Consider the following 26,855-nt stretch of genomic DNA (forward strand, 5'->3'; position numbering starts at 1 on the left):
GCAAATGTTAAAGTGGTAGAGAAATGCAAATAAATTGTGGAATTATTATAAGCATGGTATTTTCCTCCTAATGCCTGAAATGCAATGAAGAAAACTATATGATAGCAATAGAGTAAGGTGAGCAGTACTGACTGCTGGAATAACATTGAATCAGCTTCTTTCAAAGGATTTTCTTGAGGTATGAAATGCTGGCTAGTTAACAGAAAAACAATATCAAGTGGACACTTTATTCAGTATAGATCAGTGCATTTTGTTACATGAATTAATGTGTTTATTGATGCAAAAACTCTGCCTGCACATTGCAAATGTGCACAAACTGCTGTTAAACTAACACCAAATCAACTAACGGATATTATAGCCACTAATTGCATCACAGGCATGGGTATTGCACTATCTATAGTTCCAAGAATCTGTTTGTGTGTGTCTGTGTTCCACCAAATCAACAAAGCAACATCTTAATCACTGGCTGCATCAGGGGCACTGCACAGGGTCTGTAACTTGATGATTTGGCCCTGTTCTTCAGTTGGTTGTCGGTGTCGAAAACGAGCTGCAACGGGTTTAAAACAAGAACACTATTCATACCACTTTAGCTTCCTCGGTTGGTTTATTGAGTCAAAGATATAGTGAGCCGCAAGCAACAGGAACAATGTTCTTACGAATTAACCTCCTTGTCTCCTGTCTTTATGTGAAAGCGATATAGAAAATACAATACTAAAGAGCACTGCATAGCACAAAGGTAAAAAAACACAAATGTTTATGTAAACATAGCAAACATCCCTTAGGCAGAATTGTACATACATGATGAGTTAGGACTACAATTATGACAACTGTCTCAATAATTGTGCATGTAGGGACGTATGTGATGAACTAAATGTATCGATGTTTATGGGGGTAAGACAATTGATCATAGATCCAATTTGATACATTTTGATTAACATAACACAATAAATTGATAATGTAGGAAACAGCAGACATCTGTAGGCTACATAAAATGTGCACAACTGCACCAGAGCATTGGCAATTTGCTCTGTGTGTGTAGGTGTCACCTACTTCATCACGGGCACTGTGCATTATCTATAGTTCCAGGAATTTGTGTTTTGAGTGTCTCACTGACATCTTAATCACCGACTGCATCATGGGCACTGTGCACTAGTTGAGACAAAGATAAAACACCTCAATGCAAGATAAACCGTGGATTGGCACTACAATGTGTTACAAAAACAAGAATATAAAAAACGCTGATGAACACATTTAATCGAAATATCTACTGTATATCAAGCTCGAGCACCTATCAAGCGTCTAACACAGTATTTTAAAACACACCATTGCATTTCTAACAATTATTGACAATCCTGTAAGGGTCATTGAAAACACTAATCTTAGTCTCGAATTGGAGGCATTAAAAGCAAAATTATAACACAGAAATTAAACAATCCAAAAGAGATATGAGTAACAGCCTGACATATAGCAAAGCATCTGTCCAGTTGCTCAATCTTGATTAAATTGCCTAGAGCCCACTCAGTGGGAACCATTGGCTTTCTGAGACAGTGTGTTTAAAGGCAAATCAGTTGATTGTGTCTGCTGTCCAGTCGCTTGACAAGAGTCTAGAGGGATGGGGGTGAATCGATAGCGTCCTTGTTTTTTAGAATGGTGTTTCAGGCACCAGATTATGATGATCAAGGAGATGATAATGAATGAGATGATCGCAATGTAATACCACGTGTCACTGGAGGGTACTGCAGCAGAAGGGGGAAAAGATGAAGAAAAGAGTCAAGATTATGTATAGACATCATGCCAGGTGTCATTAATTGTGAACAATTTAATCCATTTCATTTATCAACTTTAAAGGGGCCTTGTAATTGAAATGATCATGGCTATCAGGAATGGCATCATTAAACAAAGGATTTCTGTGCTTCAATTACATGATCCATAGTTAGATTTATCACCTTTCATCGTCACAGTGATCATTTTGGTCTTTGTCCCAACTCTATTCGTGGCAGTGCAGATGTAGCTCCCAGTGTTGGTCGACGTGGCTCCTGTGATTCTGACAGTGCTCTTGCGCCCCTCAGTGGTCACATGTACATTTCCTGCAGCGTCATCGTAGGTCCACTCCATCTTAGGAGGAGGGTTTCCCTCAGCGCTGCAGACCAGAGACTCATCACCTCCCTCAGACAACTCCAGCATGTCCTCTCCTGACAGGAACTCAGGGGCATCTGAGGGGAGAAGAGCAGCTGTTAAACCTCAGCTGTGCGATTGTAAAATGCCAGACAAAGCTAAACGGAAGCACAGTTCAAATATTGGCAGGCGGCTATTTCAATTCTCAAATGTGTCTTTTCAGCTACAATGAAAAGACACATTAGCAGAGAACCTTTGGAGCCTCAAATCACATACACAAGATGTTGACATCCATTTTACGATAAGAAGTTCCATGTTTGTTGATTGCTGAGACGTTGTACTCCCCGCTCTCTTTCCTGGTCAGACGCACAGGTAAATGTATTTCTTTCCCATCTTTGCTCCAGATAATCGTAGGTGCCGGCATCCCTCCAGCTGAACAAGTGAGGTTGTGATTTTTACCCTCTTCACCTTCATAGTGAACAGGGCAGATCAACTCAGGGACATCTATAAAGGATAAGGATGGACATGTTAGTGTTAAATAATAAGTAGGTCATGATAGATTATGTACCAGATGTAATTTACATCTACATTCAAACACAATATGCAGAGAAAGGACACATTTGCAGGTTTCACAAGAACTAATGCACTGTAAGTATTACTTTCAGTGTGATTAGGCCAAGCACAGAGCAACAGTTAGTCGAAGCGAAGCTTGAAAAAGAGTGTATTGACACCTTGATGTAATACATGTATTTACATGTACTGTATACCATCCACTTACATTCCACTGTGATTTTGACCGTAGAATCGACAGTGCCATGGTCATTGGTGGCTGTAAAGACATATTCCCCTGAGTTCCTCCTGGTCAGGAGCTCAGAGCTGTTTAGCAGTCTCCCCTGCAGGTACCACTGAACATGGGGACGAGGATTCCCATCAGCTGCACAGATATTCATGTCCAGGCTGAATGTGTGCTCCTCACCAGCAAAACTGCGTGGACACTTGAGGATTACTGGCTTATCTGTGAATTGAAAGAATGTTTTAAGTAAATGAGATACAAGCAATGCACACTTAGTAATTCTGTTTTGGGAATGACCAGTCGCATCAAGGGAAATTGGGTCACATATCTTAAATATAATTGAACAATTAAAATAAAAATGGAGGGAATTTTTAAGCAAATGAGTTACATCCAAATACAAGCAACACACTGTTTAATTCTGTTTGGGGAATTAGTAATCAAAGAACAAATAAAGGGAGATGGGGAAAAATAACACAATAACTCAATTTCGATCATTAAATGTGTAGTGAGAAACTCACAGAGTACGGTTAGGTTGAAATCTGAATCAATAGCAGAAGGATGTGGTCCCTCTGGTCCCAGGTTGAGTTGAGCCTCACATCTGTACAGTGCTCCGTCATCTTCTCTACTTGGGGTGATGGTGAGGATAGATGACTCATTCACTGGTGTCTTACTCTGGTCACTATAAGAGTCTGTCTTTATGGTTTCATTTCTTCTGTACCAGGTCACAGTGAGGTTCTGGACAGGAGCAACATTGAGGATGTCACACTGCAGCTGGTACTCTGTCCCTTCCACCATTGGTCCATTGTGGTTCAGAGGAGAGATGGACACATCGTCTGGAAGTTCTGTAAATACAGTTTTGTCACACAAAAAACATTGGTCGAGCTCACTAGACCAGAATTGGGCATTTAACATTGGGTGCACAATACAAATGTTGTATTACTCCAATCAAACCCCTATCCAGTGAAATTGGACAATTACATTACTACAGATGGAATATTTACATTAACATTTACGCATTTTGCAGACGCTTTTATCCAAAGCAACTTCCAAAAGAGAGCTTTAGAAAAGCGCATAGGTCACTGATCATAACAACGAGATAACCCCAAACATTGCGGGTAGCCAAAACATGAAGCATACACTGTGAAAACGAAATAAGTCCCAAAGGGAAGAACCATAAGAGCATGCTGTTGAACAAGTTACAATTAAACAATTTAACAACATGAACCTCAAGAAAGTGCAAGGGTGTACCACAGTAGGTACAACTGGGTAGGCACGTCAAGGCACATTTGTTCATTTTCTGTGACACAAGGGACTGTGGTTCTTGCCACAAAATACTCACGGTATAGAGTGACCCCAAGTGTCTCCACAGGCTGATCTCCATTCTTGAGATTGATGTAGCACTTAGGTTTTCCATTCCAGTCTTCCAAGCGCTCTACTGTCCACATGAGCCATGTGACGTCTTCAACCAAGCCTGTGCCTCCCTGAGATGCTTCCCAGCCCATGCCTTCAGGGTCTGCCACCGATGTACTGCAGTTGACTAAAACTGGGTCTCCATACCTCACCACCAATCTGGAAGGGTTCATCTCCAGAGGATATAGGCTAGTTGTACCTACTGTGGTCATAGAAGAGGATAGTGTATTAGTTTTTGTTTTTAACGCAAATATTTGATTGCCAATTTGCAGCAAAGCTAAAACGAATCTCATGTGTTGTTCAAAGGATAATATTGCCCTCCTCTGGCAGTAAACAAAAGTTTGTTCAAAGTCTCGATCTTCTGCCTTACGACGCGAACAAAGAGCGTAGCCTATTCCTCACGCAACTAATTCATACACCCCAGAATTATGAAATATTCACAGTGCACTAACATATTATGATGTTCTGATGTCTTAACAGGAGAAGGATGTGGGACCATCCAGGTTGTATTACACTCTACTGCTGACTTCTACATTGACACTGTGACCAACTGCAACTTAGTGAAACCACAATCTTCTCCTTGCATATCAGCTTTGCATATCAAAGCCTATTCTTGAACTCTGTTCTTCCGTTAACCGTTCTAGTGATAATCACATCATCTAACACCTACCACTCCCATTAGAATAGCATAACACATCTACTAAAATGAGCCACCATTTCACCATATGCTTATCCTTTGATATTCATTTTGTATATTCTGTTTTGGGAATTACCAATCGCAGGGCAGGTGTCAAATCTGCATCAAGGGAAATTGGGTCACATATCTTAAAAATAATTGTCAATGACTTGATACAAGCCAACTAAACCCATCTAAATCTTGTTCATTTAAATAAGAAAAGTGTAGCATTTTGTAGCATTGTACCATAAAAATTGTTTGTGGGTAGATGAACAATTAAGTTAAAAATACCTTTTGGTTCTGCAGTTGTAGCTACCATCACAGCCACTGCGGTCCTTGGTGTTGTGGCAAGCATTTTTTATAAAATAGTAATTATCTAACTTATACTAAGGTTCGGGATCAAAAATGTCAATCCACTTACATTCCACTGTGATGTTGACCGTAGAGTTGACAGTGCCATGGTCATTGGTGGCTGTAAAGACATATTTCCCTGAGTTCTTCCTGGTCAGGAGCTCAGAGCTGTTTAGCAGTCTCCCCTGCAGGTACCACTGAACATGGGGACGAGGATTCCCATCAGCTGCACAGATATTCATGTCCAGGCTGAATGTGTGCTCCTCACCAGCAAAACTGGGTGGACACTTGAGGATCACTGGCTTATCTGTGAATTGAAAGATACAAGCAATGCACACTGTGTAATTCTGTTTTGGGAATGACCAGTCTTATCAAGGGAAATTGGGTCACATATCTTAAATGTAATTGAACAATTAAGATTCGAATGAAGGGAATTTTTAAGCAAATGAGTTACGTCCAAATACAAGCAACACACAGTTTAATTCTGTTTGGGGAATTAGCAATCAAAGAGCAGATCAAGGGAGATAGGGAAAAATAACACTATCAATTACGATTATTAAATGTGTAGTGAGAAACTCACAGAGCACGGTTAGGCTAAAATCTGAATCAATAGCAGAAGGATGTGGTCCCTCTGGTCCCAGGTTCAGTTGAGCCTCGCATCTGTACAGTGCTCCGTCATCTTCTCTACTTGGGGTGATGGTGAGGATACATGACTCATTCACTGGTGTCTTACTCTGGTCACTATAAGAGTCTGTCTTTATGGTTTCATTTCCTTTGTACCAGGTCACAGTGAGGTTCTGGACAGGAGCAACATTGAGGATGTCACACTGCAGCTGGTACTCTGTCCCTTCCACCATTGGTCCAGTGTGGTTCAGAGGAGAGATGGACACATCGTCTGGAAGTTCTGAGGTGGAAAAAGTATTTATTGTCATCGTTCCCTTGTCATGTATCATTTGTTGTTAATTCTTTCCTATCTTCAAGTCAATACTTACTGTAAACTATCAGTGTGAGTTTTGTACTGCACCAGCTTGTTTCATTGAACTGCAATTTGCACTGGGGCTGTGGATCCCAGCTTAATAAATGATCCACTTTCCAGACGACAAACTGTGCATATTCTTCTGAAATGCTTCCTTCAGTAGCCACCCACTGGATCCCATCAGCGAAGTCTAACGTACTGCAGTTGACTTGGACTGAGTCACCATGTTTCACAACCAACTCATCCGGTTCCAGAGTGAGATGGTTCATCTCAGAGGGGCATTTTCCACCTGACACTGTTGAAACATTGTGGCATATTACATTCTTATTCTTATTCATATTCTTAAATTAGTACTAGTAGAAGTGTAGTTTCACAATGGCTTTTACAAACTACAACAATAGGGTCAGACAGGACACGGGTCCTCATCCAGTTACCTCTACTTTGATGAGCACAGTGCACTCTACTACTGACTTCTAAATTTACACTGTTACCAACTGCAACTAAGTGAAACCACAATCCTTCCCTTGCCTATCAGCATTGCAAATCAGAGCCTTTTCTTGAACTCTGTTCTTCCTTTAACCGTTTTCGTGTTAATTTCATCATCTAACACCTACCACTCCCATTAGAATAGCATAACACATCTACTAAAAGGATCCACCATACGATTAGACTTTGTTATTAATTTTGGATATATTCTGTTAAAAAAATGTGTTTGTTTATGAACTTTTACATTTACTCATTTGGCAGAAATTTTTATCCAAGGGAAATTGGGTCACATATCTTAAAAATAATTGGCAATGACTTGATACATGCCAACTAAACCCATTTAAATCTTGTTCATTTAAACAAGAAAAGTGTAGCATTGTGTAGCATTGTACCATAAAATTGTGAGTGGGTGGATGAACAATTAAGATAAAAATACCTTTTGGTTTTGCAGTTGTAGCTACCATCACAGCCACTGTGGTCCTTGGTGTTGTGGCGGGCATTTTTAATAAAATAGTAATTATTTGACTTGTACTTCCCAGCATGTTTGTGGCATTGCACATGATGCTGGAAGTTCTACTTTTTATAGCACTAATATATAGTTTACTTTGTTGCCCCTCAGTGGTCACATGTACATTTCCTGCAGCGTCATCGTAGGTCCACTCCATCTTAGGAGGAGGGTTTCCCTCAGCGCTGCAGACCAGAGACTCATCACCTCCCTCAGACAACTCCAGCGTGTCCTCTCCTGACAGGAACTCAGGGGCATCTGAGGGGAGAAGAGCAGCTGCCATCATGACATCATCCTTGGCACTAGAACAGGAGTGTTGAAGGTGGATTATATGGTGTGGGAGGAGGATGGGTGGATTCTCAGCAAGAGCCAGAAAACCACAAACAAGGTTTGGGATCAAAAATGTCAATCCACTTACATTCCACTGTGATGTTGACCGTAGAGTTGACAGTGCCATGGTCATTGGTGGCTGTAAAGACATATTCCCCTGAGTTCCTCCTGGTCAGGAGCTCAGAGCTGTTTAGCAGTCTCCCCTGCAGGTACCACTGAACATGGGGACGAGGATTCCCATCAGCTGCACAGATATTCATGTCCAGGCTGAATGTGTGCTCCTCACCAGCAAAACTGGGTGGACACTTGAGGATCACTGGCTTATCTGTGAATTGAAAGATACAAGCAATGCACACTGTGTAATTCTGTTTTGGGAATGACCAATCGCAGGGCAAGTCTAAAATCTGCATCAAGGGAAATTGGTTCACACATCTTAAATATAATTGAACATTAAAATGAAGGGAATTTTTAAGCAAATGAGTTACGTCCAAATACAAGCAACACATTGTTTAATTCTGTTTGGGGAATTAGCAATCAAAGAGCAGATCAAGGGAGATGGGGAAAAATAACAATATCAATTACGATTATTAAATGTGTAGTGAGAAACTCACAGAGCACGGTTAGGTTGAAATATGAATCAATAGCAGAAGGATGTGGTCCCTCTGGTCCCAGGTTGAGTTGAGCCTCACATCTGTACAGTGCTCCGTCATCTTCTCTACTTGGGGTGATGGTGAGGATAGATGACTCATCCACCGGTGTCTTACTCTGGTCACTATAAGAGTCTGTCTTTATGGTTTCATTTCCTTTGTACCAGGTCACAGTGAGGTTCTGGACAGGAGCAACATTGAGGATGTCACACTGCAGCTGGTACTCTGTCCCTTCCAACACTGGTCCAGTGTGGTTCAGAAGAGAGATGGACACAACGTCTGGAAATTCTGAGGTGGAAAAAATATTTGTTGTCATCGTTCCCTTGTCATGTATCATTTTTTTGTTAATTCTTTTCTATCTTCAAGTCAATACTTACTGTAAACTATCAGTGTGAGTTTTGTACTGCACCAGTCTTTTTCATTGATCGATATGTTGCACTGGGGCTGTGGATCCCAGCTTAATAAATGATCCACTTTCCAGACGACAAACTGTGCATATTCTTTTGAAATGCTTCCTTCAGTAGCCAACCACTGGATCCCATCAGCGAAGTCTAACGTACTGCAGTTGACTTGGACTGAGTCACCATGTTTCACAACCAACTCATCCGGTTCCAGAGTGAGATAGTTCATCTCAGAGGGGCATTTTCCACCTGATGCTGTTGAAACATTGTGGCATATTACATTCTTATTCATGTTCTTAAATAAGTAGAAGTAGAGGTGTAGTTTCACAATGGCTTTTACAAACTACAACAATAGGGTCACACAGGACACGGGTCCTCATCCAGTTACCTCTACTTTGATGAGCACAGTGCAGTCTTCTGCTGACTTCTATATTTACACTGTTACCAAATGGAGTTAGGCCTGAAAGGGTTAACTAAAGTTCGGGAGGAAGGTGGCACACCAAGACTCCTCCTTCTCCAATCAAACGAATACGCATCAGCCCAGTAAAGCACGGAAGAATGCGACCAAACTCCCCTCGGTCAATTAAGAGTTAGAGAAGTAGCCTATCTTCCGTTCCTCTGGTCCCTGTGCTAGCATGTTGTTGTCACCCTCCCACCCTTCCCTTTCTTCTCTGCTTCTCCCTGTCATCTATCCAGGCTTCCCAGGAGATCTGCTTGAGCTGCTGCTCGGCCGTGACCCATTAGGACTCCACCACACCCCGAGTCCATGCCCGGACACCAGGCCCGGCTCTGCTACCAGCCTCCACCAACCGCTCAAGGCTCGGCTCTGCTACCAGCCTCCTTTACCATTGGGCTTGGCTTTGCTACCAGCTCTGCTTCAATAAAAGCTATCTATTCAATTTATGGTGTGATTACTGAACTCGTGAACTGCAACTGAGTGAAACCACAATCCTCCCCTTGCATATCAGCATTGCATATTAGAGGCGTTTCTTGAACTCTGTTCTTCAGTTAACCGTTCTAGTGTTAATGTCATCATCTAACACCTACCACTCCCATTAGAATAGCATAACACATCTAATAAAAGGATCCACCATTTCACCATATGCTTATAATTTGTTATTAATTTTGTACATTCTGTTAACATTTTTGGTTTGTTTATAAATGTTTTAATTTACTTATTTAGCAGACGTTTCTATCCAAAGCGACTTACAAGAGAGAGCTTTACAAAAAGTGCATAGATCAATAATCATAATTATTATATGGCAACGACAGTATGAGCGCTCTGATTGGCTACTGGATAGTCATGCCATCCCCGTCGCGGTCGTCCTTTAACAGGCTCTGATTATTGCCCTTCTCTGACGTCATCTTCAAAATGAGCCATACAGAGGAGTCAGCTGAGTTTTAATATCCAGACGATATATATTAATAATACTGAAGACATCAACACCGACGAAGAAATTGGCTCTCCAAGTCTGACGCATTGAGAGTGACAGTTACACTTTTGAAACGCCCTCCCGCCACACATTGTATTTCTCACGCAGGAAAAAAATATTTATAATATATTATAATATGATTTTAATATATATAATGTACCAAAATTCCTCCTGACGCGCCACTCTCACTATGGAACCGGCAGTCAAGCGCGTCTCCCCTGGAGTTCTACGGTGCGTTCACACTGCAGCGGGGCGGGCAGAGCGGGGCGTCGGCTTCCAATTAATTTTCAATGTAACCAGGCGTTGACGCCCGCGTAGGGCATTGTGGGAAGGCGAGCGGGGCGTCGACGCTCGCGTAGGGTATTGTGGGAAGGCGAGCGGGGCGGCGAAAGTTCGATTTTCTGAACTTTATGTAAATGACGAGCGTGAAAACGCCAGCGATGGCCAATCGGGTTGGTTTCTTGTTTCTTGTAACGTAGCAACTGTTAGTCATGGTAAACATTTCTAGGTTTGACAATTTCAAGATGGAAGAGCAACTCATCGTATGTGTCTTCATATCCAGTATTGTATGTTACGTCTATGTTCGATTACAGAGACATAAACAAAAAAAATGATGCCTGGCGCAGGGTTGCTGAGGTTGTCGGCGTCCCTGGTGTGTTTTATTTTGTACTTTAATTCAGTTTATTCACATTACGTAACTTTCTTCTGTGCTAGCTGCATAGTCTAGCTAGCTCACCCGGCACACGATTGACATTCAACGCTGAAATGCTGGCTGGCAGCCACTCGCTATCCATACAGTGAATGTGTAGTGGCAAGTCATAATCTAGCGATTGATTTGCAGACATTTCGAGTAATATAATAAAAGGTTACACATGTCAACGTTTATGTGTGTGAACGCACCGTCGAGACTGCCACTTATCAGCCATTCAAAAAAAAGAAAGGGTCTATACAATAGCCAATCGGAAAATAGCACCATTGTATCTGGGTAAGATTTAATGCAACAACCAATGGAAAAAAAGCATATCCTGTAATTTTTCGTGATTCTGCTACGTCTTCCGAAAGTTTAGTTCACCTACAAAGCAAACCGCTGGAGGTCAAGCATCACTTTGAGCACAGTCACGATATCCTGTTTTAATGTTACAACAAATTCACAACTTGTTTGACACAAACAATGACAACTTGACTGCTGTTAAAAAATCCCAGATAATTAGCATAATTGTCTGGCATCACCTGAAACACACCATGAAAAGACATGAGGGCTAGCGAGCTACAATTAGCCTAGCATTTACTTTCATTCATTCATACGAGGTGTCGCTCGGTCGATACGTTCAAGCCTCAGTTTGATATTTCCCGGCGTGACCTCAATGAGAAAACAGCTAGTTAGCAATGAGATAGCCCCACCGCTACTTGGTGGCGCAAACGAAGGCAAATGCTGGACGGCACTGTCTCAGCAAGCAGGGGTGCATGCAGCTGACGAAGGCACGTGACATAAAAAAATGCCGCCCCGTGTGTCTGCCCGGTCCGCACCTGCCTAAAACCGCCCCTGCGTGTGGAGCAACTTTATAAGATACATTTAATAAATGCTCAACCATTGTGGGGTGTACATATTTGTGTTACTCACCCAATCTTTGCAGATGCTATGCATTCCAAACTTTATTGGGTTTTGAAAACAAACTACAATATCAATAAACTACTCTCCAATTTACACCTGGCTGTAAAATAGTGTTCAAAAATAAAAATGGTGTTGTAATAGCACTGTGAAGGTTCCCAGAAGCCATTTTGGAGTTTGACACACCATAAAGACTACAAGGTTTGACAAAAGCAGGAGCCATTCAGACAGGCAGGGAGACAGACTGGATCTTCTTGGAAATATTTTGTGATGGATTTTAGGCCACGCAGTGGAGGACCACTGGTGAGAACATAGTTAGTATTACGTTAAAGAAAAGACAAAACATGTATTTGCTATATGGTAAACCTTAACCACAACTAATCACATATACATAACATCAAACTGTGTATAAACCATTATGTCCACACACCATAGTTCATACTTACCGATGTGTAACAGTCCGATCATGAGGACCAACATGCAATGCTGTAGGATTATATTGATGCTCAGATAATCCATGCTTTGACAGAGGGAAGGGATGGGGGTGTTGACAAGAGGATGCTCCTGGCTGTAAACAGAACCCCCCGGTTCTTTGCTTAGTTCTGATAGTAGAGTACCTGTAACTGTACCTTAATGACACCCTTCGGTGTGAAGGAGAGAATGAAATTGAACATAGAAACTCTCACCTCAAAAAGGACATAGAGGCAAAGAGGATGCCGCAAACCACAGTTAGTCACCAGTTGCATCAACCAAACAGACCACTCCCATCCTGTAGATGGATCTTTTTTATAAAAAAAAAAAAGCAATGCAGAAAATTGTGTTGCAGTGTTGGGTCATGTACATGTGAGTTGTTTGTGACATGTGAAAAAAATCTTGTTTGTGTTTCTGGTACCAAGTTCTAAAACAAATGTGCTGTCTATTCATATTGCCCTTACTGGTATTTATGTACAACAAAATCACCAAATCAGGTTTTGCTAGACAAACATTTAAATACCAGTCATTCTCACTGTTATCATCCATTGGCAAGCATTTACCCTCAACACTCACATCAGCATCTGATTTGAAATGATGGCCGATAAAGTATTTACAATGTTTCCTCTTTAAAAAGTGTTTTTAAAGTGTTTCAACATAGATGATGCATAGTGAAACTTCCGTATTTCAGTTCCGAAATACAGTCCACGTGCTGACATCACCTGGCTATGAACAGGCAGTGGGCTATGTAGGTTTGATCATCATGGTGACTTTCTTTAGGGAGTAGGAGCCCCCGTGGAACTCTGTCCAGTACACTCCGTCCTGGTAGCGGCTGCGGTAGTGCCCGCCTCGATACCAGACTCCATTCAGATTGGAGTGGGCACACATGTGATACCACCATCCCCCTTTCTGGTAGTGTGCACAGTTTCCTGGTAAGGAAAGAGAGGAAACAGACTGATGAAACCAAACTCGCCTTTTTGAAAGGAGCAGTTTCTACCTCCACTGTTCTACAAACCACAATTACCCCTGTGTGCAGCTTATTTCGACGTGACGTTGCCATGGGATATCTTTCGAACGCAGTATTTCGAATATCTTCAAAATAAACAATACAATAAAGAAAAGAAAGTGTCTAAAGCAGCTTTACCCGAGTAGCCGTCCTTGTCCCGGTCCAGAGTGGTGAATGCCCTGTTGTTGTGCCAGGAGAGAGAGTCTCCAGCGTTGCCACTGTAATCTCCTAGTCTCAGACGGTACCAATCAGTCTCTGGCTCCAGGTGGAAACTGCTGTACTCAGCAAACACGTGCCGGCCCTGCCAGTCCTCCATGGCCACCCGTAGCTTGTAGTGGGCCTGTTTGGTCAGCCAGTAGAGGTGCTCCAGTCCTAGCCAGTACTCTCCATCCAGGTTTCCAAAGCCTTGCTGGTGTAGAAGGATACGAATGCTTATAGGATTGAAGTCAGTGGAGTCTGTCAAAAGGATTCCTCCGGAAACCCATTGTATTTTTGGATGTTCTTCTTATTCTTGGAACCGATTTAGGTTCAACTCAAGATCTATCAAATAGATTTTGTATATTGATACATAAGGTCATAACTAACCCCCACACCAAGAATGGACACTGCATAGTCCCATTTATGTTAGTCACTGAGTGTTCTGAGGTATTCACCCTGTCCAAGTGTTATGGTGCTTGTGGCTGAGCTTGCTAGCATCTGAAATCTTGAGGTGGTCAAATCAAGTCTCAATGCATCCAGACTTTTAGAATTCTGCAGGTTGAGATGCTCTGATGATTCCTTTGTCAGCAGTTAGGTCTAACCCGCTAACATGAGAATTTTACAATATTTTGCTCATTTGAGGAGGAATCTGCCATTTTCTTTTTATTCTTTATTCCTAAGCTTATTTAAGCTTGTGGGTAGTTTTGAGTATTACAGCCCACAAGCATTTCAGGAAGTCTATTTCCTATATCACTTTGATTGCAAGCAACCCAGACTTGATGTAACTTTCGATTAGATTTGAAGAGAACTGTATTGATCCCTGAGGACACGGCAGTATTGGATAGAAGCAACAGTACAAATGTCTACCGCTAAAACAAGTTTGCACCAAAAAGCAAACTAATCTAATTTCATCACGTACAATGACCTGAAATGGGAATCAAATGGGGGGAGCGGAGGGTGGGGGGGGGGGGGTCGAGATTACATCCAATCAAGCCATCCTTCTCCTAAGCAGTATGGCGATCACCTTATACTGCTCCCAGTTTCTGAAGAAGTTGACCGATCCGTCCTGTCGCCTCTGGATGACGGTCCAGCCGCCCTGGGCCTGGGCCTGCTCGCACCACGCCTGCAGGAGACGGTTGGCACTCTGTGGGCGCAGCAGGTAGATCCCACTGGTGGCCTCGCCTGAGTCCAAAGCATGCTGGCAGTCCCGCCAGGGACCTGGGGAACACACGTTGGACAACGGAGTGATCTACAAAGGCTGTTGGTGGAGTGTCGTGTGGGGGAGCGGGGTACGTAGGAGACGGGGGTCTGGAATTCGGTTTGTTTTAAAGCCGACAAGGTCGCAAACACACACCAGGCTCGAGTGCTGCCTCTGTTCGTTTGTTTACTGCAGAGGAATTTTTCCCAACGCATGTTGTGTGTCTCCTGTCACTCTAAAGATACCGCATGTAGGCCTAGTGCATGGACACAGAATGTCTTGAACCCAACACGTTAAGCCTCATAAGAATCTCCTCTCTCCCATATGATGAGATCAAGGGTCAACCACACCATACTCACAAATACAAGTAAGATCTTTCATTGTGCATAATTCTGAAGACTAGTTATCACAACACGCTAAGTGATTTGGGATCACTTTGCAGCTTCTAATTACAGTAGCTGCTTGGGTGGACCTTGTCTATCAAATGTACCACACACTGCCCTGTCATCTAGGACATTCCAGCTGAGCAAACAAAGGAGCTCTGTAGAAGTTAGTAGTTCAAGGTTCCATAGCAATACCCTAGAGTGGGCTGTGATTAGTGTGTTTGCGTGTGACAGTGTTTGTGTGTGTGTGAGAGAGAGAGAGAGAGAGAGAGAGAGAGAGAGAGAGAGAGAGAGAGAGAGAGAGTACAACTGTGTGTTATTAACAAAACCCCTTCTCTCATCTAACAATAACAGCTGGCACTCTGGAAACATTGTTTAAGCATTCCCAGAGAGATAGCACTCCTATCAGCCGGTCACTGACTCCTTGAGGTTCTGGAGAGTTATAGAGCACTGTCAAAACAGTGTAACATACACTCGCTCTGGTTGCTGTCAGAGTTCACTGATATCGAATTGGTGAAAAGATACTCTAAGAAAGGAGTCGGTCACTAAAATGCAAACAATGTTTCCAGATAACGATGCAGGATGAAGACATGCTCTGTTACCTCTCACACCCTGCCCTAAACAGGACCGCACTGATAAACTGTAGGCTTCTACTATGCAACACGTGTCTGCAGTTCTGTACCTGGGGTCTTGGTGACAGGAAAGCTGATGAAAGTCGGTTCTGTGGGGACACTGGGCATATTGGTGGGGAGAACGTTGGTCTCCTGGGACTGTTCCTTCTGTAGGGGAGGGGCGCCCTGGTCTCTTTGAACATTGTTAGTCATTTGGTTGGGATCGGAGCTGTCATTGGATTGGGGTCTTGTGGGCGGAGAGGTCACCTGTCCGAATAAAACAGGAACACAAGTGTCCATCATTGCTAAAGCTGAATTCATGTTGAGACGACTTCTTGATTTGACAAAGGCAAATGCATCCCTCACCTGAAGGGTTGGAGTTATGTCTTTGATCCGAAACTGCTTCTCCAAATGGGAGATGAGCTGGCTCTGGTTGACCATCATGGACGTCAGGACTCCATACTTCTTCTCCAGCTCCCTGTAGCTGCTGGATACCTGCAGAACCTGTGGGTGACCCACCACCAAGCCAGACAGACAGCGAGAAAGAGGGAATGGAGTGAATCGGGTTGGGGTAAGCACAGTGGGCACGTTTCCAGAGACGAGGAGAAGCAACATATCGAGGAGCGCTACTCTCTGTTTACCTGCGTCGTGGCATTGAGCAGTAGGCTTTCTAGCCTTTGCTGCTCCCACGCCTGGTCCTTTTTGTGGATGACCTCATGCAGTAGCTGGGCATAAAGCTGGGTGATGCGGGCGTTCATGCCGCTGCTCTCCTTTCGCAGCACCCTTAGTTCGGTGACCAGGGCCCCCTCCTGCTCCAGTTGCCCCTGCAACTTCTCCAGCTGCCCCTGCTGGCGACTCAGCGCTGCCCGCAGCGCCGCCAACTCGGTCTGGTTGGCACCGGCAGACTCCGTGCTCACACATAGGGCCCCCTTGAGCTTCTGCTGGGGAACGATGAAGGTGTACGAGCAGCGGCCCGGCTTTGTTTCGGACGAGCGAGGCTTCTGAGGACTCCCCCCATGGACGCCTTCCTTCTGCCCACCCACCTCGGACAGGACCAGGCCGAGGGTTAGGAAGAGAGTCAGGCCAAAGCTCAGCAGATTCTCCATCTATTTGTTGAACTTTTAAGCCGTGTCTGTCCGGGAAAGAAACGTCCTTCGGTTAGGGATTTAAGTAAGAATAGGGTTAGTCCATCCTATGCTTATGACATATAGATCATTAACAGGATTCAGTAGAGCAGTCAGAGCTGCATCGGAAAAATCCCCAGATGTTCTTCTGGAAGGTGAGAACACGTTTTAGGGTTTGGTCCTGGCTGGTGATCATTAGCAAGTAAACACCAGAGGTAAAGTAATCAGCATAAATAGCCAATGTCAATATACCTTCATCCACTGGTCAACACAATCCTCTCAGACTCAACTCACACCCATCAGAACAACCATAGTCAACGCCATAAAGACCATTAACACCACACCATATTGGTATTAACACTATATATGCAGCAGACATTCTTCAATGAAAACATTACCTATTTATAACTAAATTATGATTTTTCTACAAAACACGCTGAAAACTCAAATTATAAAGTATTTAGAAAACATACAATTAAACATGTAATTACATTTATAACTTATTCTAGCAAACAATCTTACATTTCCCCCCAAAAGATACAGCTCCATCTGTCTTGGCATGTTTGCTGTACCATTGTTCCAATTAACATTAGGAGCAATTGTCACTCAAACAAGGTAATGTAACTTACCACAATTCTGATCACAAGCATACAATAAGGCAGTAGGTTGGAAGACTTGTCTTGTTTTCGAATGATAAGTCAGGTGTTCTTAATATGAAAAGTACCACTTCTTCCGAAATATTAAATCCTTTTCAGTAAATGGTTCACAGTCAAGCTAACCTGCCCGTTCCTTTAGAGACAGACAGGCAGACTCACAACACTGAGAATGAAAAAGGGCAGAGACATGCAGTTAAACTGAGATTTCTTACAACAGAGATACCTCCCCTTCACAACATCCCTGTCACAGGACCTCCAAACAAAAAGAGCGTAATTACGAACTACCCTAAGGATACCCCCTTCCAAGTGCCTATGGCCCTACCTTAAAGACAACCCCTCTGAAGTGTCTATGTCCCTCCTCTCCCTTTGTCTTCCTTTTGCTATTCTAGCTGATGGGGTGACACATTCAGCTATTTTTCAGAGGACAGTCTGTTAACTCATTCAGCATGATAATATATTAGTATCAGGTAATATGTATCAGGTGTGATTGTAAGTGATAACCAATAATCCACTTTCAAGAAAATGGAGTTAGAGGCTGGGGTAAACAAATAACCAAAAACCGGTTGATGGTCAAACTTCTGAGTTCTGAATAGGAACCATTCAAAATTGTTAGATCGGACGTCTCAGGGTGTAACACAACAGACAAGACGTGCCATATCCACACACGTGCTAATGAAACGTTCTTCTGCTATCACACACTGACCAGACCGTGCCTGAAATGGAGAACGCTCCTTGGAATTGCGGGCATTACGCCATGATTAAGTCACGATAGCCTGTTAATTTTCCACGTTTTGTCTTATTACATTGTTAGGTATACATATTTGTTATAGCCCCTCCCAAGCACTGCTTTTTTGTTACATTTGGACACAAGCATGGGGAAATCAAAGGTAAGTAGCTAACTTGCTAGCTAGCTAGCATAAATGAAGTTTGGAAATACTTGATAGGCGAGTAGCTGGCTATCAAGAAAGTTACAACATTGGTGATATCATATTAAACGTATACGAGCATGATATAGGTAGTGCTAATTGCATGCTGATTTACAAAACACGGTAAATCTCTCTACTTAACTACCGTGGCTCCGTCATGCACCACTTGTCACGTTTGTTCTGAAGCTAGTGTGGCTAAGTAACGACGTGGAATATCATGTACTGAGTGATATGGATAACCTTGCATTAATTGACATGATTTCAGACCAAACATCAGAAGAAATCTAGATTACAAGCGAATCATGTGGCAGAAGAGACGTATGCTTCTGCCCCACATTCCTTCGTGTTTCAACGTGGGAAGGTTGGTAAGAATGTCGGCCAACTAGTGATGGACATGCGGCGTGTCATGGAGCCCTTTACAGCAGAGTCACTCAAGGTCCGTCTGAATACAATCTGATTTGTTTGATTGTTAACTGTTCATCACATTTAACAGTAACTTGTGTTCAAGCCACACATGTGCACTGTTTTTGGGGCGTATATGGCTTATAGCTACGCAGATTATTAACACCGAGTCTTGTTTTCCAGGTCAGGAAGAAAAACGTTCTCAAGGACTTTGTGTCAATAGCTGGACCCTTGGGAGTAACACACTTTGCAATATTCAGCAAGACGCCCAGCAGTATTAATATGGTGAGTGCCAAGAAGTAATCAATTTGTTTTATCAGAACTAGCAGTTTTGGTTTCAAAATTCACCAAAACTCCAGAAAATTGTCATTCCTATGTCAAAGAACATGTGGATGCTTAAGGGATGTCATTATTCAAAATGTTAGAAACAGTTTTTCCTGACATGGATGCAAGTGATGATTTTATGAGAATATCTGACTTAATGATTAAGAATTTTTTACTGATGCATCCATTTCATACAATGCTAAGCCCTGGGTCAGTTTGAATCTTCAAGTGACCCAGAGCACATGAATAAATACCCCTAGTGTAAACGTACGACTATGTCCCTGAAAACATACGTTTATTTTGCTTAATGAGGGGGTGGCTTGTTTTCCCAGAGGCTGGCTCGGCTGCCCAAGGGCCCCATGCTTCACTTCCGCGTGAAGAAGGTGAGCGAAGACTCTTCTCTTTAATACGGGGAAGAATTACCTCAAAGGGGTGACGTTGTAATGTGTACCCCGCTTGTCACCTCATTGTGACTCGTGTCCTTATCCTTCGATATATTTGTCCACAATAATCTTTTTTGTTGTTGTTTTTTTGTAGTTCTCCCTCATCAAAGATGTGGTGTCTTCTCTGAAGAAGCACAGGATGCATGACCAGCAGTTCACCCATCATCCACTGCTGGTCCTCAACAACTTCAGCACAGATGGCATGCATGTCAAACTCATGGCCACCATGTTTCAAAACATGTTCCCGTCCATTAATGTGCATAAGGTATGTCCAGTGAACACAAGCTAAGATGTATGCCAGAGTTCATAGTTTAGGATCCGTCAAAAATGATGAAAGTATAGTCTTCTGACATTTACTGATGATCAATCAAAAGTAAACGCTTTCTGACTTTCTAGAAACGTTGAAGTCTATTCACTCTTCTAAAATGAACGTTGGTGTGGATAACATATATTGGTGTGTGGTGTGTTTTCTCATAGGTAAGCCTTAATGCCATTAAGAGGTGTGTTCTGCTGAACTACGATCCTGAGTCACAGGAGATAGAATTTCGTCACTAGTAAGTATATCAATTTGGTATTCGTGGCGAGCAAACGGTGCAAACATTCTGCATAACACAACGGCTTGGGCTCAAATGATGACATACTGTGACTTGACTGTTCAGTGATGCATGTTCAAAGTAAACGCACTGACGGGCCCCACGTAGGAGTGTCCCCCTGGCCGATTGGTGTTGGGCCACACTTAACCCCTGCTCGCTCTGCACGTGTTCCCCTCTGCAGCAGCCTGAAGGTGGTGCCTGTGGGCATGAGCAAAGGCGTCAAGAAGCTGATGCAGGAGAGATTCCCTAACATGAACAAGTTGGAGGACATCAGTGAGCTGCTGATTAAGTAAGTATCATAAGAGCGCAGTGATTTATATGTTAAACCAACGCGCAGTGAAAATGTTTCTATATCACTGGAACTTAACTTGGCTGCATGTGTTGCTATCTCAACAGCTTTCCTGGTGACTGCTGTGCGATTGTTAACCAAATACTTTACTTAAAGAGCGACTGATTTCCTCTTGTCATATTCTTTGTGTCCCTTTTCAGAGGCGCGAACCTTTCGGAGAGTGAAGCAGAGCAGGATGGAGACCACAACATCACTGAACTGCCCCAAGTCTACTCTGGGAGAGGAAACATGGCGGCAGAGCAGAGCGCTGTGCGATTGACGGAGGTGATTTAATATACCATTACATTTAGGAATAGCATCCTCAAGTTCGTTTTGACACGTACATTTGATTCATAGAGCAAGGCACTTTTATTTGATGTATAAATACAACAGTTCCAATGAATGTTCAGCTGTAAAGCATTGGTGTGTGTCCATCCCAGATTGGTCCCCGTATGACCCTGCAGCTGGTGAAGATAGAAGAGGGCATGGGGGAGGGCAGCGTCCTCTACCATGCAGTCAGTAAGTACACCTGCCTGTCCCCCCTCCCCCCCTTTGTTTGTCTACTGGATGTACATGATGAGAGAGAGATGATCCTCCTGTGATTTATTTATACCTCAAAAGTAAACGCTTACTGACCCATCCATTGGCAGACTGCGTATGACTAGTACACTTTCCCAATTTGTTGTTGACATTTTGTCTTTTTTTTGTGTACATTTTTTAGTCTCAAAGACTGAAGAGGAAATTCAGGAGATCCTCAACCGGAAAGAGGCCCAGCTGAAAGAAAAGAGTCTGCGCAGGAAGAAGCAGGAGAAGAATGTGGCCGAGAAAAAAGAGAGACAGGAGGAGAACAAGTGAGTTTTTCAGGAGACGTTCTTGGCCCTTCTCCGATGGGTGTGATTGGTACAGATCTCTGACGTTGGTTCATGTCTTGGCAGGAAAAAGAGCTTGGCGGGTATTAAGAGGAAGCACCAGGAGACTGAGGAGCATGACAGTGAGGTAGAGGATCCTGGGATGCAGGAGGGCCAGACTGCAGCCTGCGAATCCGATGACGAGGTTGAATACTACCGACAGGCTGTGGGGCAGGAGCCTGATGAAGGTAAATATGATCCTTTTATTGCTGTCCCAGTTGTTGAGCTATGTTCACCTCTGCAGATGCGTCAGTATAGGATTGAACTGAAGCCACTGATAAATGTGATGCTTTTTTTTCCAGACATGTTCCCTGCTTCCAAGAAAAGGAGAGATTCGAGCAGACCCCCAAGACCCTTTAAGAAGAGGACACAGTCTCCTGGTGCTGAGAACAAGCATAGTTCACACAGCAAGTCAGCGAGAAGACCTGGTCCAGGCGGTCCGCCGAGAGACAGAAGGGGAGGCGATGGGGAGAGGAGGGGAGGGAAGACATTTGGGGAGAGGCAGGGAGGGAAGAAATTTGGGGACAGGGGCAAACATTTTGAGGGCAAAATGGGACCTGGTGGTAAGAGATTTGGGGGAAAGAAACGTGAGGATGCAGACAAATTTGGAGGGAAGAAAAGGTTTGACGGAGGAAAGAAATTTGGTGGAAAGAAAACAGGGGACAAGACTTTCAAATCTAATGGCCAAAAAGGCAAACCTCATCCAGGCTTCAAGAAGAAGGGTACGGGTGGAGGAGCAAAGCAAAGCTTCAAACCGAGGAAGGGCAAAAGCTGACATTCTCACGGTAGAAATCTGTACTAGCAGACATGGGGTGCACTGTCTTGCTGTACCACCAGGGGGCCTTCATTGACATGAACCTGGTGTTACTTATAAACTGATGTCACTGGGTTATGCAAGTTAACCAGTTCTTGAAAGGAAACTGTATTGCATCAGAAGGAGGACTTTTCAGTGACAATTCAGTGATGCTGTTTTCTACCATGTAAAATATTTGTAAAAATGATTTTGTTGATAAAGGGTTGAGATGTACGCAATATCTAAGACTTATTTGTGAACTTATTTGGTAGTTCTACCTGTGACATATACATGACTTAAGTACATAAATTAGATTAAAAACATCCATGTTGACACTTCCTCAATTTGTGACTTAAAGAACAGAGCCCAAAGCCGGAAATTATTCCTCTAACTGTTTTGAATACGGAAGTGGTGGTGGTGTGGTTGTCATCTGCATTGTAAATCTGTACTGACAATGTGTGAGTAAAGAAAACGTTGCTGTTGCAAGCGTCTTAATAGCGTAAGTATTGAGAAGCATGTATTTTAATACACTTTTTGTAATAAATGTTGACAGATATTTGGACAACTCAGTGAATTTACTGTGTAAGGAATGTACTGTAGTTATCACATGGCTGAGGAGATAACAGATGTGGTTGATAATTGAGATAATGGTCCAGCATTTATATTTTCTCCTTTACAGAACTTGAATTGGGGCACTTGAAGGAGAGAAACTTTTACATTTTGGGATTTTAACTGGGTATCATGAATAACTACTCTCTGGGTGAACGGTTCCAAATGCGATTACTGCCTTCGATGTATGGGATTGAATTTTGTGTGGCCTTGGTCGGTAATCTATTTGCACTGTGGCTCCTGGTAACCAAGGAGAGGAAGAACTGGCACACTGGTGTGGTGCTGTCGTGTAACCTCGCCATCAGTGACCTGCTCTATGTCCTCACCCTGCCTCTGCTGATAGTCTACTACACGCAGAAGAAAAACTGGCCCTTTGGAAATGCAACGTGCAAACTTGAGCGCTTTCTGTTTACCTGTAACCTGTACGGGAGCATCTTCTTCATCATGTGCATCGGTGTGAATCGTTACGTGGCCATCGTGCATCCGTTCTTCACCCGGACTCACGTGCGCCCCGCTCATGCCAAGGCTGTCAGCCTCATCGTCTGGATCATTTTGACAGCCTTTTCCTCCCCTGTGTTGACGTTTGCTTCCACATGTCAGAAAGGAAACGTGACTTACTGTGTCTCCCATTGTGAAACGAAATCTGACGAGAACGCTCACTTCAACTATAAGCTATTTCTTGCTCTGTTTGGGTGTTTTGTTCCCTTTCTGGTCACATTTGCTTCTTATAGCGGAGTTATTTGGGTTGTGTGGCGGAATTCTAATATTACCGCTCTGGAGAAAAGGAAGGTGGCACTTATGGTGCTGTCAGGCATTGTTTTGTATGCTGTTTCATTCTTGCCCTATCATGTTTTTCAAAGTTACCATTTTTATCTGAAAAAAAATGGCAATTTTGATAGGAGTATCTATGAAGCCTACCAAGTGTCCAAGGGTTTGGCAACTCTGAACATGTGCATTCATCCCCTTCTCTATATGGCTGTGTTTAACAGCATCAGAGTCGCTTGCTGTGGAAAAAGCCAAGATGACAATGTAGGCCTATAGAGGAGTTTGAGGACACCTTTATGGTATGAAACATCTTTGCTTTGCTGTATTTTATGATATGTGAATGGTACAAACCGACACAATAATGTATGTACGATGAATAATTTAAATAAAAAGACCAAATTAGACCATCAGTCCTCTGCACCGTGTTTCAGGGACAGCCGTGCCTGTGGGGGGCGCTCGAACTTTCGTCGGGTACGACATTTTCTTTTGCTCACGTCCCCTTTCCGATGTTCTCTGGCCGCTGAGCGCACCGCGAGGATGCCGTCGAACGAATACGACGAGTGAGTCTTTCCTTCAATATGTATCAAATTTGTTGACACGGCATATCCTAAATCTCCCTAATAGTGTTTCTTTGCTGTTTTCTCTAGTTCCAAGCCCAGCTGGGCCGATCAGGTTGAAGAGGAAGGAGATGAAGGTATTTTACTTGTGAGCTAGCCTGTGTGTGAGCTGGTGGCCCAAGATGCTTCACGTAGCTAGCTCTACTAGTTTGTAGTTGGTCAGCTATCTTACTCAGTCCCAGCGAATAGAGAGGCAAAGACAAGGCGGTTATCCACGTGTATAATCAACCCTGTGTGAAGTAACTGTGCCGGGACACATTTTATACATTTATGAATGTGTACTTAAGTGATCTAATTTGCTAACGAAACATTTAACCGATACGACTAGTAGTTGCATTGGGCACTGTCAATTAATTTAGCTTAGCGCGGCTAACTCAGCTTGCATGCACGTTTACCAGTCTAGGTTAGCCTAGCTGTTAGCTAGCTTGTATCAGTAGCAAAGTGTAGCTAGCTATACGTTGTTTTATTACTGTAGTACTTGCAGATATACAACGTACACTAAAACCTTGGCCACAGTTTGAAACTGGCAATATGTCTACTTGATAATGTGTAACATATTCAAGTAATATGTATGTTTCTGATGTATGGTGTCAGAAACGCATTGGCAAACTGTCTAATTGATTTTGGGGTTATATCCTCACCAGGTACCCTACCATTATCAAAAGAAACTATCAAAGGAAATATAAAAACTATCACTGAGTACAAGATTGACGAAGATGGAAAAAAGTTTAAGGTATTTGAATTTGTAATTTATACCCTCATATTGGACTGCATGCCATAACCGTTACTTACTCTTTCAAAAATATAACATATTATTTTGTTGTTTTTAGATTATACGAACTTTCAAGATTGAGACCAGGAAAGCCTCAAAAGCTGTTGCCAGGAGAAAGGTTTGTTTTCCTCAGAGATGAACATTAAATTCACACCAAGTATGCTACCTAGTTATAAATGTTGAACCATTATGGTTTGAGATAGCTGCCATGCAATATCATTCTGAAAGGTTGTTGTCTCCTAATAGAACTGGAAGAAGTTTGGTAACTCGGAGTTCGATGCTCCTGGTCCCAATGTTGCAACCACCACAGTCAGCGATGATGTTTTCATGACCTTTATCTCCAGCAAAGAGGTGAGGAAGTGGTGCTGTTTTATTGTCCTCTACAGTCTCGAGTCACAACAACACCTATGTTGGATATTTTAGTTTGTAAATAGTCTGCCTAGGTAACAGACGGGTAATAAACATGTGTGTGACCTCTCCCAGGACCTGAATGCCCAGGACCAGGATGAAGACCCCATGAGCAAGATAAAAGGACAAAAAATAGTGTCCTGTCGAATCTGCAAAGGGGACCATTGGACCACCCGCTGTCCTTACAAGGACACTCTGGGCCCCATGCAGAAGGAGCTGGCGGAACAGCTAGGCCTGACCACAGGGGACAAGGAGAAATCGTCTGGCATGGACAATGGTAAATAACTCCTCGGGGGCCGTCCAGATTTGATCTCGCCGCGAATGCTTTTGGAAAAGTGGTACATGCCAGATTAGACTTCCCACCCGCCTCTTTGAATTCCCATCAGCAGAGCCGGAGCCTGCCGCGCCAGCACAGAGCAAGACTGGGAAGTACGTCCCCCCGAGCCTGCGGGACGGCAGCACGCGCAGGGGAGAGTCCATGCAGCCCAACCGCCGAGGTGAGTGTGAGTTTCAACCCCCCCCTCGATGCATTCATTACATACCCATCTCACACGAAATCAAACATAAAAAATAAATAACTCACATAAGTCACAAGTTCAAATTCCTCCGTGTATGGTCGCTTAGTGTCCGCCAAATGAACACATTATTCTGGTATGTCACACACACCTTGTGCTTTCGTGGCTCAATGGGAGTGTCTTCCCATCCCCAGCGGATGACAACGCCACCATCCGCGTGACCAATCTGTCCGAGGACACCCGAGAGACGGACCTGCAGGAGCTCTTCAGACCCTTCGGCTCCATCTCCAGGATCTACCTGGCCAAGGACAAAAACACTGGGCAGTCTAAAGTAAGTCAAGGTTTGATCATGTCATTTGGATGCCTTCACGTGGGGCGCGTCTTAAGGCTCTTGTGTTTCTCTCTCCCGTCTTCTTCCTCAGGGTTTTGCCTTCATCAGTTTCCACCGTCGGGAGGACGCAGCCAGGGCCATCGCGGGGGTGTCTGGGTTCGGATATGATCATCTCATCCTCAATGTGGAATGGGCCAAGTGAGTGTCATGCGCCTCGTGAGAGCTGTGAAGTCTCATGTTCCAACTGATTTGGCTCGGCTAACTTTTCGACCCTTTTCATTTTGCAGACCGTCAAACAACTGAGATGAAAAGAAGTCTGAAATATTCCAGCTGGATTCAAGATTTTATTCATGTAATAAAATGTGGCTGTTTAAATAAAGCGGTTAGGAAAAAAACAGGTTGTATTTATTGTCTGACTCTTGGCATGTTTTGTTTTGTAAACACTAGTAAATTCTTGAATTGATGCACTCTAGTTCTTCCTGGATCAAGGTCTTTGGAGGAAGTGCAGCTGACAAAGATATATGTGGCAAAATTGAACACCTGTCAACTGTACAGTCATATACCTGAACATGTTTTCTTTTTGGCAAATTAAGTCAACTGTATTGGTTGGCTAATAGCTTTGCCAAAATGGCCAGACAAAACCATATAGCTTTGGCAACCAGATCCAGGACAATCTAAATTAAATGTAGACTATAGAACGTTGGCAGAGGCATAAAAGGCTGTTTGTTTCAAGGTTATTTTG

The 26,855-nt window shown here is 43.2% G+C and overlaps 4 protein-coding genes across 9 annotated transcripts; 2 read left to right on the forward strand and 2 right to left on the reverse strand.

Annotated features, from left to right (window-relative positions):
• Positions 1–247: 247 nt before the first annotated feature.
• On the reverse strand, positions 248–12,747 carry LOC124479984 (hemicentin-1-like). Its single transcript, XM_047038980.1, has 14 exons — positions 12,179–12,747; positions 8,667–8,945; positions 8,254–8,577; positions 7,731–7,967; positions 7,244–7,570; positions 6,338–6,616; positions 5,926–6,249; positions 5,416–5,652; positions 4,248–4,520; positions 3,427–3,750; positions 2,894–3,130; positions 2,392–2,619; positions 1,947–2,213; positions 248–1,736 (listed from the first exon to the last, which is right to left on the reverse strand). Exons 1-14 carry the CDS (start codon positions 12,249–12,251, stop codon positions 1,519–1,521), a joined length of 3,627 nt encoding a protein of 1,208 aa, XP_046894936.1. The 5' UTR covers positions 12,252–12,747; the 3' UTR covers positions 248–1,518.
• A 173-nt stretch (positions 12,748–12,920) lies between these two features.
• angptl6 (angiopoietin-like 6) lies at positions 12,921–18,558 on the reverse strand. Its single transcript, XM_047038574.1, has 8 exons — positions 18,451–18,558; positions 17,353–17,542; positions 16,241–16,731; positions 15,966–16,103; positions 15,671–15,866; positions 14,432–14,625; positions 13,348–13,618; positions 12,921–13,132 (listed from the first exon to the last, which is right to left on the reverse strand). The coding sequence occupies exons 3-8, from the start codon at positions 16,703–16,705 to the stop codon at positions 12,948–12,950; spliced, it is 1,449 nt and encodes a 482-aa protein (XP_046894530.1). The 5' UTR covers positions 16,706–16,731; positions 17,353–17,542; positions 18,451–18,558; the 3' UTR covers positions 12,921–12,947.
• On the forward strand, positions 18,026–26,508 carry LOC124479708 (eukaryotic translation initiation factor 3 subunit G). Of its 5 annotated transcripts, XM_047038569.1 has the most exons (15): positions 18,026–18,266; positions 18,571–18,741; positions 18,891–18,992; positions 19,364–19,414; positions 19,569–19,739; positions 19,952–20,028; positions 20,249–20,356; positions 20,557–20,680; positions 20,836–20,914; positions 21,117–21,246; positions 21,331–21,491; positions 21,606–22,595; positions 23,695–24,030; positions 24,118–24,164; positions 24,732–24,770. In XM_047038569.1, the coding sequence occupies exons 1-12, from the start codon at positions 18,252–18,254 to the stop codon at positions 22,076–22,078; spliced, it is 1,662 nt and encodes a 553-aa protein (XP_046894525.1). In that variant the 5' UTR covers positions 18,026–18,251; the 3' UTR covers positions 22,079–22,595; positions 23,695–24,030; positions 24,118–24,164; positions 24,732–24,770. The 5 variants fall into 5 exon arrangements, with proteins under 5 accessions (XP_046894525.1, XP_046894526.1, XP_046894528.1 ...); XM_047038570.1 differs by lacking the exons at positions 18,026–18,266; positions 18,571–18,741; positions 18,891–18,992; ... (7 more) ...; positions 21,331–21,491; positions 21,606–22,595 and adding exons at positions 24,918–24,977; positions 25,106–25,210; positions 25,343–25,544; ... (2 more) ...; positions 26,205–26,311; positions 26,401–26,508 and having other exon boundaries at positions 23,985–24,030; positions 24,732–24,820; XM_047038572.1 differs by lacking the exons at positions 18,026–18,266; positions 18,571–18,741; positions 18,891–18,992; ... (7 more) ...; positions 21,331–21,491; positions 21,606–22,595 and adding exons at positions 24,918–24,977; positions 25,106–25,210; positions 25,343–25,544; ... (2 more) ...; positions 26,205–26,311; positions 26,401–26,508 and having other exon boundaries at positions 23,985–24,030; positions 24,732–24,820.
• p2ry11 (purinergic receptor P2Y11) lies at positions 22,478–24,770 on the forward strand. 2 transcript variants are annotated; one of them, XM_047038576.1, is made up of 5 exons: positions 22,478–22,595; positions 22,776–23,769; positions 23,902–24,030; positions 24,118–24,164; positions 24,732–24,770. In XM_047038576.1, the coding sequence occupies exon 2, from the start codon at positions 22,838–22,840 to the stop codon at positions 23,744–23,746; it is 909 nt and encodes a 302-aa protein (XP_046894532.1). In that variant the 5' UTR covers positions 22,478–22,595; positions 22,776–22,837; the 3' UTR covers positions 23,747–23,769; positions 23,902–24,030; positions 24,118–24,164; positions 24,732–24,770. The 2 variants fall into 2 exon arrangements, with proteins under 2 accessions (XP_046894532.1, XP_046894531.1); XM_047038575.1 differs by having other exon boundaries at positions 22,776–24,030.
• Positions 26,509–26,855: the final 347 nt, after the last annotated feature.

This window comes from Hypomesus transpacificus, chromosome 17 (genome assembly GCF_021917145.1).
Source record: "Hypomesus transpacificus isolate Combined female chromosome 17, fHypTra1, whole genome shotgun sequence".
Taxonomy (NCBI): Eukaryota; Metazoa; Chordata; class Actinopteri; order Osmeriformes; family Osmeridae; genus Hypomesus; species Hypomesus transpacificus.

What these genes read in the sequence shown, in the direction of transcription:
- LOC124479984 (XM_047038980.1), bottom strand. Translation starts at nt 12,251, where the DNA reads ATGGATTATCTGAGCATCAATATAATCCTACAGCATTGCATGTTGGTC. An exon ending in TTTCAACCTAACCGTGCTCT is followed by an intron (nt 7,968 to 8,253) that starts GTGAGTTTCTCA and finishes TTCAATTCACAG; the next exon opens with ATAAGCCAGTGATCCTCAAG. An exon ending in TACAACTGCAAAACCAAAAG is followed by an intron (nt 6,617 to 7,243) that starts GTATTTTTATCT and finishes ATGTTTCAACAG; the next exon opens with TGTCAGGTGGAAAATGCCCC.
- p2ry11 (XM_047038575.1), top strand. Translation starts at nt 22,838, where the DNA reads ATGAATAACTACTCTCTGGGTGAACGGTTCCAAATGCGATTACTGCCT.
- angptl6 (XM_047038574.1), bottom strand. Translation starts at nt 16,705, where the DNA reads ATGGAGAATCTGCTGAGCTTTGGCCTGACTCTCTTCCTAACCCTCGGC. An exon ending in ACATAACTCCAACCCTTCAG is followed by an intron (nt 15,867 to 15,965) that starts GTGAGGGATGCA and finishes TTATTCGGACAG; the next exon opens with GTGACCTCTCCGCCCACAAG. An exon ending in TCCTGTCACCAAGACCCCAG is followed by an intron (nt 14,626 to 15,670) that starts GTACAGAACTGC and finishes TGTGTTCCCCAG; the next exon opens with GTCCCTGGCGGGACTGCCAG.
- LOC124479708 (XM_047038569.1), top strand. An exon ending in TTACAGCAGAGTCACTCAAG is followed by an intron (nt 18,742 to 18,890) that starts GTCCGTCTGAAT and finishes CTTGTTTTCCAG; the next exon opens with GTCAGGAAGAAAAACGTTCT. An exon ending in GCGCTGTGCGATTGACGGAG is followed by an intron (nt 20,681 to 20,835) that starts GTGATTTAATAT and finishes TGTCCATCCCAG; the next exon opens with ATTGGTCCCCGTATGACCCT.